The sequence below is a fragment of the Setaria italica genome, chromosome VIII, assembly GCF_000263155.2.
Source record: "Setaria italica strain Yugu1 chromosome VIII, Setaria_italica_v2.0, whole genome shotgun sequence".
Classification (NCBI taxonomy): domain Eukaryota; kingdom Viridiplantae; phylum Streptophyta; class Magnoliopsida; order Poales; family Poaceae; genus Setaria; species Setaria italica.
This window is the reverse complement of record NC_028457.1, coordinates 13,109,014-13,121,804: the sequence shown is the minus strand read 5'-3', so window position 1 is coordinate 13,121,804 and position 12,791 is coordinate 13,109,014. Positions and strand designations below refer to the sequence as shown.

General features: G+C 39.8%; 1 protein-coding gene across 2 annotated transcripts; it reads left to right on the top strand.

Moving 5' to 3' along the window:
• The first annotated feature begins 263 nt into the window (after positions 1 to 263).
• On the top strand, positions 264 to 12,014 carry LOC101769301. Of its 2 annotated transcripts, XM_004979066.3 has the most exons (10): positions 264 to 550; positions 719 to 817; positions 898 to 1,036; positions 1,389 to 1,650; positions 1,742 to 1,970; positions 2,066 to 2,216; positions 2,324 to 2,509; positions 3,231 to 4,370; positions 5,116 to 11,118; positions 11,735 to 12,014. In XM_004979066.3, the coding sequence occupies exons 3-10, from the start codon at positions 935 to 937 to the stop codon at positions 11,819 to 11,821; spliced, it is 8,160 nt and encodes a 2,719-aa protein (XP_004979123.1). In that variant the 5' UTR covers positions 264 to 550; positions 719 to 817; positions 898 to 934; the 3' UTR covers positions 11,822 to 12,014. The 2 variants fall into 2 exon arrangements, with proteins under 2 accessions (XP_004979123.1, XP_004979122.1); XM_004979065.3 differs by having other exon boundaries at positions 264 to 817.
• The last annotated feature ends 777 nt before the right edge of the window (positions 12,015 to 12,791 follow it).

Genomic DNA, 12,791 nt, shown 5'->3' with positions numbered 1-12,791 from the left:
AGTTGTCTCCACATACTATAAAATTTAAATCGGGTAAAAAACAATTGAGATTTTTATTAAGGATGGAATTTTGTTTTTCTACCGGTGTTATTACGGGCTTGGTCTTGCAATGAGCTAATTCGCAAAAGTATAATGGTCATCCCCATCGTATCCGCTGCTGGGCCCCGCAAATCGATGTAGGTCCTACCTTCTTTTGCCCTTTATCCTCACGTGGGCGTGTCGGTACTGAAGTGCGTTTGGCAGTAGTGGTACTGTTTTCAGCTCTCAATTATCTTCCGTTTGGCAGTAGTGGTATTGTTTTCAGCTCTCAATTATCATGCGTTTGGCAGTAGCAACTAGGCCTGCGTGACTGCGTCCAATCTATTATCCGCGCGATTTCCAACAGTTTATTTTGGCTTATGTAAGCTTGACCTTCGTCGACTCAAGCAGCAGCGGGCCTCCATCGACTCCATCCACTGCTTGTGGATGGTGGAGGGCGGCCGGCTATGGCAACCGGCGGCCATCGTCCGTGAGAGCTGGTTGATGCCGCAACCATTGGAGACGCCCTAGGGTAAGCTCCACTGATCTCCAATATCCATATTTCCATTCCACGCGGTCGTCGTCCCCATCGATCGAGCACGACCTGGGTCGGTCACTTGGTCATATGTGGTCTGTATGTGCTTGCCTTACTCGATCTGGGGCATATTTCGTCGTCATCCTCGCGTTGCTTCTAACTCAGATCAAATCGTCACCATCCTGCTACATCCCCGCTACTCGTCGTTGTGGCATGAGGACATGGAGATCTAGAGTAGAGCAAGCACCTGGTAAATAAGTATAGGTACAACTCTGTTCTTATCTCTTGAACATATCATCTATTGCTTTAATTTTCTCACACGCAAGGGTTCTTTGCATCAAAAGAAACTACAAAGGTAGCGGCGATCTACAAAATACAACTATGGAGCTCGAGGATGTAACGTTTCAAGTATTGAAAGATGTAACAAATGGTTTCTCCGAGAAACAGAAACTTGGTGAAGGAGCATATGGAGTGGTGTACAGGGTAAGATTGGGAAAACGCTTGGTTTTCGTTCGCACATCTTTTATATGAAACATCATTTTCATTACCCAAACGGCACAACCAAGTCTTTTTGGCAAGTCAATTGCTAGTAACATCTGCAGCGATAATATCCCTGCAGCGCATGTCATTGCGAGTGGGTAACGACCTTTGCCACAGTTAGTTTGTTACTAACGGGTGATCACTAAATGTAGCAGAGCCAGCACTTCGTTTTTCTGCCTGTCAATCCATTTTTGACAGTGACTGTCTCTGTTGCATTTAGTTTTCTGCCTGTCAATCCATTTCCTGTGAGAAAAAAGTCAAACTTGCTTGAGTACTGATAACATGTCTTTGACAGGGACTGACTAAAAATGGAGAGGAAGTTGCTGTCAAGAAGCTTCGTGATGTCAATCCAGATCTTGATGATAAGCAGTTCCAAAATGAATTTTATAACCTCATGAAGCTGAAACATAATAACATTGTGCAGATTCTTGGTTATTGCTATGAAATAGAGCAAATATCTATAGAACACAATGGAAGAATAGTGCTTGCTGAAAAAACATACAGAGCACTCTGCTTCGAGTACTTGCACAATGGGAGCCTTCAAAAGCATATTTCTGGTATGCTACTTCCCCATGTTCGCTATGCCATGGAATAAAATTGTCCTGTATATTTACATTAGGTTAATAATCCGTTTGTATACTACTGCAGATGAGCACTGTGGACTTGACTGGCACACACGTTACAAAATTATTAAGGGGATATGTGAGGGCATAAAATATATCCACGAGGAACTGGAAAAACCTCTTTACCACTTGGACCTAAAGCCTGACAACATACTGCTAGATAAGGACATGGTGCCAAAGATTGCAGATTTTGGTCTGTCCAAAATCTTTGGTAAAGAACTGACACGGACATCACAAAGTCCTCTAGGAACATGGTAAGTTGAATGCCGATCATGGGAACATATCCATTTTTTTCTAATCACAAAATGCACGCATTTATTACGACATTATTGAGTGTGGTGCGATGCAGTGGATACCAGCCACCAGAATACATCGAGCGAGGTGAAATCTCAAAAAAGTTTGACATATTCAGTCTGGGTGTCCTAATGATAAGGATAGTATCAGGACCTGAGGGCTACTCCAAAAGTCAAAACATGCCTTATGATGAGTTTATTGATCAAGTGAGAACACATATTTCTTCTTAACAATATAAAAAATTATCCTAAAACTGTGCAAAATTTACATTTGAATAATAACATCCCCGTTTGACAGTAGTTCAATTTCTCAGGTACAAAAAAGCTGGAGGAACATGTTGCAGGAAACTTGGAGTGATTCCTTGCTAGAAGGATATTGCCACCAAGTACAGAGATGCACCCAGATAGCATTAACATGTTTGGAGAAAGATAGCCAGGAAAGGCCTGACATAATGATGATCATCGATATGCTGAATAAGATTGAAGCAGACACTGTCAAGGTGATTAATATAATTATATAATTTTGTGTGAAAATTTCCTGTGTAATATTGTGCAATGAAATGTTACGTCAGTAAATTACTTGACTACATGTGCAATCCTGTTCTCCCTTCATTTTGCAACAATATTTTAGTATATTAGGGATTTTTTATACAACAATAAAGATCCCTCTTGGATTCAAGAATGTCATAACAATTCGCAGTTTTATATCTACTAAACCTGATCTAATGACGTGGGAGATATTACTTTGTAAGGTGAAAGGAAAACTGTATTTTATAGATTTTGTTTTACCTGCAATTGAATGCCATATCGTCATGTTTCAACACTGAAACTTGATAGGCGCATGAAACAACAACTAGCGATTCGTATTTAAAAGGTTCATTTGTAGTTTCTTTCATATATAACTATCTGATACATTTGGTCATGGTCTAACGAGTCAGAGCCAAATTTGTATGTGCTTTTGAAACAATTCTCTAATGAAAATATAAATTGTGTTATGATTGTGTTGGTGAAACATTGTTAGCTTTGATCTCCAATATATAAATAATTACTGGGAGTGATGACATAATACTGATAGTATTGGATCTATCATGAAAACTATTTTCAGTAATATATAGTAGTTTTTTCATTAGGATATTTTCATGGAAATTGTCAGTATAAACTTTATGGATCATACGGAGCAGATTTTTCTGATGTGTTGACAGATAAATTTAAATCTTGCAGCTTCGCCAGAAAGGATGTCACGGAACTGTTCCTAGCATGACAATGCTTGATACGGTGACGAAGATGAGAACAGAACAACTGGATATCACAAATCAATACCAGCATTTCAACTCGATGATGACTAGCTCGAGGTGCAATGACCAGGAATTTGTTGATACACGGAAAAAAACATTAGATGCAGGTGAAGGACAAATTGTAGGGAGGACAGAAGAGAAAAACAAAATAATGGCTGCTCTACTGTCCATGAAGGAAAAGATCATCGTCCTTCCAATATATGGTATTGGAGGCATTGGCAAGACAACCTTTGCCAAATTGATTTACGAGGATACAATGTTCAAATATTTCTCTCGGGCATGGGTTTATGTATCCCCAAGATTTGATTTAAATAAAATCGGTAACTCCGTAATTTCACAGCTATCTGTAAAGGAGAGCAAAACTAATGAAAAGCGTGAGATGGATAACATCCTCACGAAAATACTTTCTAACAAGAAGATTCTGATAGTTTTAGATGACCTGTGGGAGGACAATCCATTTCAAATGAAGGATTTGAAGGCAATGCTAAATCTTGGTGAGAACAATAATATAATTGTTTTGGTAACCACACGCAGTGAACATATTGCGAAGAAAATTTGTGTTACCCTTAAACCGTACAAGATACGACCTTTGACAAATGACATGTGCTGGGATATAATAAAACAAAAAAGTCACTTTGAAACTAGAGATGACAGGGAAGAGTTGATGGGCATAGGAAGGGAGATTGCCCTGAAGTGTGGAGGTGTGGCTTTAGCAGCACAATCTCTTGGATATATGTTGCAGACCATGAAATCTGATGAATGGGAAAAAGTGAAAGAAAATGATATCTGGAATGAACATATTTCAAAGGATGTATGTTCGCCAAATCATGTTCTTGCATCATTGAAGCTAAGTTATAGCAGTATGGATCCATGCTTGACATCATGCTTTACCTATTGTGCAGTATTTCCAAAAGGTCATAAGATAGTTAAAGATGATCTGATTCACCAATGGATTTCTTTGGGTTTCATCCAGCCCAAAAAAATACTCTCTCCTATACAGCTATGTGAGAAGTATATTGTGCAGCTCCTGGGATTATCATTCCTTCAACATTCTGTGTTACCCACTGTGAGTTGTTTTTGAACTTTTCTCATTATTAACTTCAGAAAATTGAAACGAAAAGTATATCATGCATCTTTATATATAGGCAGTCATGCTGAGAACATAAACAGTACCTTGAATCATAACAAGCACATAAATGCACAACTTACATGTAGTTTTTTAGAGTGATCAAAGAATAAGGGGTGGCAGTGAGCCACTTTTTTGAATAAATACTATCTTATAAGATTACGGAGCTGCAGAGCACCTCATATGTGCTACTTATGGAACTGGCACGACGGAGGCGACACAGATAAGGGAAGGTATCCATGCTGACGTACAAAGCTAGCACGAATAATAGATAATTGGTACCCGAGTTGGAGTTGAGTGCCGGAGCGAATATTTTAGTATCCCTACCGATGTTAATGATGGCCTTGTATTTTACCATATCCCTAGTGACCCAAGTGACAGGGCAATAGGGGTATTACCGTATTAACGTATCCCTACCAATGCTAACTATGGGATGGCACCAATACTGTTTCCTAACAAAAAAAGAACTCAAGTTACTACACATGATATGTGCTTGTTATGATTCAAGGTACTGTTTATGTTCTCAGCATGACTGTCTATATATAAAGATGCATGATATACATTTCTTGACATCCACTTGAACAGAGAACCTGACGCTAGTATGTTTTTTTCGATAAAGGAAGTTTATTAAATTTTAAGGGCATTACATCGTGACACTAGTATGTACTATATATTTTTGTTGCAGACCCTTGGAGCCTATGACAATGGCTTTACATTATACAAAGGAGTCACAGTGTTCACCATGCATGATCTGGTGCATGACATGGCAAGATTAGACATGGCCGATGAAATTCTGGATGGTAGCAAACAAGGCATTACTGTGGAAAGCAGTGGTCGATATGTATTGCTTACTGATTGTAGTAAGCCTCTGAAATCGTCTACACGTTTTACTGATAAGATTAGGGCCCTGCGTTTTCTTGACTGTAGAAGAATTAAGCTACACGGCGATGCATTTTCATCTGCAACATCCCTACAAGTCTTGGATTTAAGCGAGTGCCGCATATACCAGTTGCCAGCTTGCATCAGTGAATTGGTGAAATTGAGGTATCTCAGTGCCCCCAAGATTCAAAGTCAAACGATCCCGTATTGTATCACCAAGCTCTCGAAACTAATTTACCTCAACCTGAGTTGGTCCACGATATTAGCATTGCCTGAGTCAATTGGTGACTTGAGATGTCTGATGCATCTTGATATCTCGAATTGTCACTTTATAGATAACCTCCCAAAATCATTTGTGAACCTCAAAAGGTTGGAATATCTTGATTTATCAAACAACAATCAGCTAAGAGGTGTATCGAAAGCTTTGGATGGCCTCACCAACATCCAATACTTGAATTTATCAATGGAAAAAGGTTATGTATCGCATCAATTTTGTGATAAGTTTCAAAAAAAAAATCAATTTCTTGAGGGGCTGCCAGAGGTCATTGGTAATCTAATTGGACTCCGTTATTTAGGTCTATCACATACCACACGATGTATCTTCTGGAATCCGAGCTCAGATGAACTATTCAGTTTCATTGACCGTATATGTACCCTTTCTAATCTGCACCATCTGGACTTGTCTAATAATGATAGCATAGTCAGTATTCCTGAGAGTATTGGCAACCTCTGGAATCTGCATACACTGGACCTCTCTTGCTGTCCGCATCTAGTGAGGCTTCCAGAATGTTTGGTTAGAATGGATAGTGTGAAGATCTTGAATGTCACCGGGTGCCGCAAACTGGAAAAATCTGCACTCTCCCGATCAAAGATTTTTGACTTGTTGCCGCATTTTGTGGTCCAAGCTGACGAAGGTCAATCTAGCAGCAACATCGGTCTTCTACAGTATGCAAATCCTAATGAGTTGCACATAACTTGCCTTGATAATGTAAAGTCTGCCGAAGAGGTCCAGAGTATAAAGCTGATAGAAAAACTGGGGATTAATGATTTGAAACTTCAATGGACCAGTGATGCTTGCAGGTCTCTTGAGGATGTGGAAGTGTTGGCAAGTCTTGTGCCACCAAGCACCTTGAGAGAATTTAATATGACAGGTTACAATAGTGTGAGCTTTCCGCCCTGGCTTATCAACATAAAGCTTTATCTACCAAAACTTAGAAAGATTGAACTGTGGGATATATGTAAATGCAACAGCTTGCCTGCATTAGGTCAATTACAAAACCTTAGAGAGCTAATTATTGGAGAAATGGACAGTATTACGACCATCGAAGAGGATTTTTGTGGTGGCGCAAGAGCCTTCCCTCAGCTTAAGAGATTTTGTCTATACCACATGGAAAATCTGGAAGCATGGAAGACGATGTACTCCAATGGCAAGGATGTTGAGAAAGAATTCATGTTCCCTAACCTTAAGAAGTTGTCAATAAATGATTGCCCAAAGTTGAGAATGGAACCATGCCTTCCTAGAGCAAACAAATGGGAGATACAGAATAGCAATAATGTATTATCATTATGGGGAGAAACTCGTGCTACCTCCTCTGCTGCACCTATGGATGTGAGTGTAACAGTCAGATCTGACATAGCGCCTTTGGATCAGTGGAAGTTGTTTCACGATCTCCCTTCCCTGAGTACTTTACACATCACATGTTGCACTGATCCGACATGCAGCTCCAATATACTAAGCCAATTCCTGTTCAACATCATGATACGGTGGTACACAAATTCTAATGATTTGTACATAACTAAGCTGATGAAAAGACAAGTTATTAACGATTTGAAACTACAGTTGACTAGAGATGCTGGGGGTTCTGTGGAGGATGTGGAAGTACTGGGAAAGCTTGTGCCACCAAGTAGTTTGAGGGAATTTAATATGACAGGTTACAGTAGTGTGAGGTTTCCTGCCTGGGTTATGGACATTACGCTTTATCTCCCAAGTCTTAGCAAGATTGAATTGTGGGATATACGCAAATGCAACAGCTTACCACCACTTGGTCAATTAACAAATTTGCAAGAGCTAGTTATAGGTGTAATGGATAGCATTACGATAATTGATGGGGATTTCTGTGGCGGTGCAAGAGCCTTCCCTGAATTGAGGAAATTTTGCTTATGCCGTATGCGAAACCTCAAGTTGTGGAAGACAATGTACTCCTATGACATGGGTAGTGTGATGAAATTCATGTTCCCAAACCTTGTTGAACTGTTAATACGTGATTGCCCAGATTTAAGACTGAAACCATGCCCACCTGGAGCTAAGAGATGGGAAATAGAGAGCAGCGATAATGTATTATCATCATGGGGAGAGAGGGGAGCATCGAGTGTGTCCTCTGTTTCACTAACAAACGTGACTGTGACAGTGAAATTAAGCAAGGTGCCTTTGGATCAGTGGATGTTGCTTCACCACCTCCCTGCCTTCACTGAGTTAAGGATAATAAGTTGTACCGATCTGTCATGCAACTCATTAGACATAATTGGAGACCTCTCATTTATCAAATCATCGTGGCTAGAAGATAATACGCAGCCAGAACTTCCGAAATGGTTGGGTGGCCTCACCTCTATCCGGAAAATGGACATCACAGGGTGTAAAGAGCTGTCTGTTTTGCAAGGGAGCGTGCGACATCTGACATCCCTCCAGGAGCTATCTTTGATAGACTGTCCAAGAATAAAAGTGCTGCCAGAATGGTTGGGTGACCTTACTGCTCTCAAGAAACTTCAGATCCGATATTGTAGGGGTATCAACTCTTTGCCACAGAGCATACAAAAGCTTACCAAGCTTAAAGGACTAGCTATTTACCACTGCCCTGAATTGGCAGAGTGGTGTAATTTAGAGAAGAACAAGAAGATGCTGGCTCACATTAAAGTAAAGGTATATGTCCCGCCATGCTATCTGCAATCTCCTACTTATCTTGACTGTAGCCAAATTAAGCTAGACGGCTATGCATTTTCATCTGCAACATCCCTACAAGTCTTGGACTTAAGCGAGTGCCGCATATACAAGTTGCCAGCTTGCATAAGTGAATTGGTGAAATTGAGGTATCTCAATGCCCCCAAGATTGAAAGTCAAACGATCCCGTATTGTATCACCAAGCTCTCGAAACTAATTTACCTCAACCTGAGTTGGTCCAGGATGTTAGCATTGCCTGAGTCAATTGGTGACTTGAGATGTCTGATGCATCTTGATATCTCGAATTGTCACTTTATAGATAACCTCCCAAAATCATTTGTGAATCTCAAAAAGTTGGAATATCTGGATTTATCAAACAACAATCAGCTTAGAGGTGTATCGAAAGCTTTGGGTGGCCTCACCAACATCCAATACTTGAATTTATCAATGCAAATAGGTTATGTATTGGGTCAATTTCTTGAGGGGCTGCCAGAGGTCATTGGTAATCTAATTGGACTCCGTTATTTAGGTCTATCACATACCACACGATCTATCTTCTGGAATCCGAGCTCAGATGAGCTATTCAGTTTCATTGACCGTATATGTACCCTTTCTAATCTGCGGCATCTGGACTTGTCTAATAATGATAGCATAGTAAGTGTTCCTGAGAGTATTGGCAACCTCAAGAATCTGCATACACTGGACCTCTCTTGCTGTCCGCATCTAGTGAGGCTTCCAGAATGTTTGGTTAGAATGGATAGTGTGAAGATCTTGAATGTCACCGGGTGCCGCAAACTGGAAAAATCTGCACTCTCCCGATCAAAGATTTTTGACTTGTTGCCGCATTTTGTGGTCCAAGCTGATGAAGGTCAATCTAGCAGCAACATCGGTCTTCTACAGTATGCAAATCCTAATGAGTTGCACATAACTTGCCTTGATAATGTAAAGTCTGCAGAAGAGGTCCAGAGTATAAAGCTGATAGAAAAACTGGGGATTAATGATTTGAAACTTCAATGGACCAGTGATGCTTGCAGGTCTCTTGAGGATGTGGAAGTGTTGGCAAGTCTTGTTCCACCAAGCACCTTGAGGGAATTTAATATGACAGGTTACAATAGTGTGAGCTTTCCGCCCTGGCTTATCAACATAAAGCTTTATCTACCAGAACTTAGCAAGATTGAACTGTGGGATATATGTAAATGCAACAGCTTGCCTGCATTAGGTCAATTACAAAACCTTAGAGAGCTAATTATTGGAGAAATGGACAGCATTACGATCATCGAAGAGGATTTTTGTGGTGGCGCAAGAGCCTTCCCTCAACTGAAGAGATTTTGTCTATACCACATGGAAAATCTGGAAGCATGGAAGACGATGTACTCCAATGGCAAGGATGTTGAGAAAGAATTCATGTTCCCTAACCTTAAGGAGCTGTCAATAAATGATTGCCCAAAGTTGAGAATGGAACCATGCCTTCCTAGAGCAAACAAATGGGAGATAGAGAACAGCAATAATGTATTATCATTATGGGGTGAAACTCGTGCTACTTCCTCTGCTGCACCTATGGATGTGAGTGTAACAGTCAGATCTGACAAAGCGCCTTTGGATCAGTGGAAGTTGTTTCACGACCTCCCTTCCCTGAGTACTTTACACATCACGTGTTGCACTGATCCGACATGGAGCTCCAATATGCTAAGCCAATTCCTGTTCAACATCATGTCACGGTGGTACACAAATTCTAATGATTTGTACATAACTAAGGTTATGAAAAGACAGGTTATTAACGATTTGAAACTACAGTGGACTAGAGATGCTGGGAGTTCTGTGGAGGATGTGGAAGTACTGGGAAAGCTTGTGCCACCAATTAGTTTAAGGGAATTTAATATGACAGGTTACAGCAGTGTGAGGTTTCCTGCCTGGGTTATGGACATTACACTTTATCTCCCAAGTCTTAGCAAGATTGAATTGTGGGATATATGCAAATGCAACAGCTTACCACCACTTGGCCAATTAACAAACTTGCAAGAGCTAGTTATAGGTGTAATGGATAGCATTACGATAATTGATGGGGATTTCTGTGGCGGTGCAAGAGCCTTCCCTGAATTGAGGAAATTTTGCTTATGCCGTATGCGAAACCTCAAGTTGTGGGAGACAATGTACTCCTATGACATGGGTAGTGTCAAGAAATTCATGTTCCCAAACCTTGTGGAATTGTTAATACGTGATTGTCCAGATTTAAGACTGAAACCATGCCCACCTGGAGCTAAGAGATGGGAAATAGAGAGCAGCGATAATGTATTATCATCATGGGGAGAGAGGGGAGCATCCACTGTGTCCTCCTCTATTTCACTAACAAACGTGATCATGACAGTGAAATTCAGCAAGGTGCCTTTGGATCAGTGGATGTTGCTTCACCACCTCCCTGCCATCACTGAGTTAAGGATAATAAGTTGTACCGATCTGTCATGCAACTCATTAGACATAATTGGAGACCTCTCATTTATCAAATCATTGTGGCTAGAAGATAATACTCAGCCAGAACTTCCGAAATGGTTGGGTGGCCTCAGCTCTATCCGGAAAATGGACATCACAGGGTGTAAAGAGCTGTCCGATTTGCAAGGGAGCATGCGACATCTGACATCCCTCCAGGAGCTATCTTTGATACATTGTCCAAGAATAAAAGTGCTGCCAGAATGGTTGGGTGACCTTACTGCTCTCAAGAAACTTCAGATCCGGTATTGTAGCGGTATCAACTCTTTGCCACAGAGCATACAGAAGCTTACCAAGCTTAAAGGACTAGCTATTTACCACTGCCCTGAATTGGCAGAGTGGTGTAAATTAGAGAAGAACAAGAAGATGCTTGCTCACATTAAAGTAAAGGTATATGTCCCGCCATGCTATCTGCCATCTCCTACTTATCTTTCACTGACTGCTCTTTTGTCAACTCTGTAACGAATTTGTCAACTTTGATAGACAAAAGTCTAGATTTACTTGAACATTGGCTCATATTCCATTTATTCTGTTTGAATCGGAAGTATGTCATTCAGCACATAAGAACCGCAATAAGATTAAGACTGAATGAACTACACTGCATTCCCAGTCTACTACAATTTCCTAACATAAAGCACATTGTGTAAACAAAACCAAAAGAAAAAGGTCTAGTGACACTTATATAGTTATATTTTGCATCTTTGAATCACAACTGCTTCTAGCTTTTTATGTATGGACAATTTTGTCACTGAAAGTTATTGATAAAATAAACAAAACATTGATGGGTTGATGTCTCCTGCATTGCTCATTGCAAGATCAGAATATCTAACTTCCATCTTTTTAACAGGAATTGCTGCAGAACCATTTATTTACTACTTCCGCTCTCAAATATATGATGTTTAGGATAAGCTAGCTAGCTCATTTTTTAACTAATTAACTTATCTTAAATATCATATATACAAGAACCGAGGGAATATTTGATATTTCTGTGTCATTTATTTTGCAGTATATCTTTCTGATGAATGATCACCTCGTACAAAGAGTGAAGCTCCATGGAAAACGAATTAAGCGGTCATGTGGAAGAACTATTTGATTATAATATTTGTTCCAAAGCATGTGTTGCATCTACATTTCTCACAGCATGGTCAATTAGTTCAGTGTTGATTCAGAGGTACAATTTCTGAATAGGGAAAAGTTTATTTCATGATGTACCTTTGTACTTGACTAGTGACTACCCCATCGTATCATTTGGAAGAAGGAACTTCAGCCTTCAACTGGCCGAGGAACCACTACGGGAAACAAGAAAATTGCTGAGTGTATTTATTTTGCCGAGTGTTTTTTTCGAGCACTCGGCAAACAAGCTCTTCGCCGAGTGCCAAGCCAAAAACACTCGACAAAAAAAATACACTCGGCAAATCGGGACTTTGCCAAGTGTCAAATAAAAAAACACTCGGCAAACCCCCTTCTTTGTCGAGTGTCAAAAAAAACACTCGGCAAAGAGGGTAGTTTGTTGAGTGTTTGCCGAGTGTTTTTTTTTACACTCGGCAAAAAAATATTTTTTTTCTCTTTTCACCATGAAATTTTTTCTACTCCCCACATATAACATGTGGTACTCCATGTTAAAATTTGGTATATTTTTGGATTTATTTGCTATATTTATTTAATTAATTGCATTTCAAGGAAATTTTTGGTATAAGTCAAATTTGACTGCAAGTGATTCAAATTATGGAACAAAATGAGTAAAAAAATGATATTCATGTTATTTGGCCCATTTTGAGACCTGACCCATGAAATGAAAAGAAATTTCGAACATCTTGTTCAGGAAACACGACCATGAACGTGTGGCAGTAGTATTTTTAAATTGTAAAAAAAACAAGCAAAGTCTGAAAATCATGAGATTTGTCATGATGTGATGATATAGTACGTGGAGGCTGTGGAAAAAAAATGAGAAGGTTTTGCACATTTCATCATGTACAATGATTACAAACCGAAGCATCTCGGAAGAAGAATACTAACTTTGAGAGGATTCCATAAAATTTAGAGTTGAAGTGACGGTCAAGTTT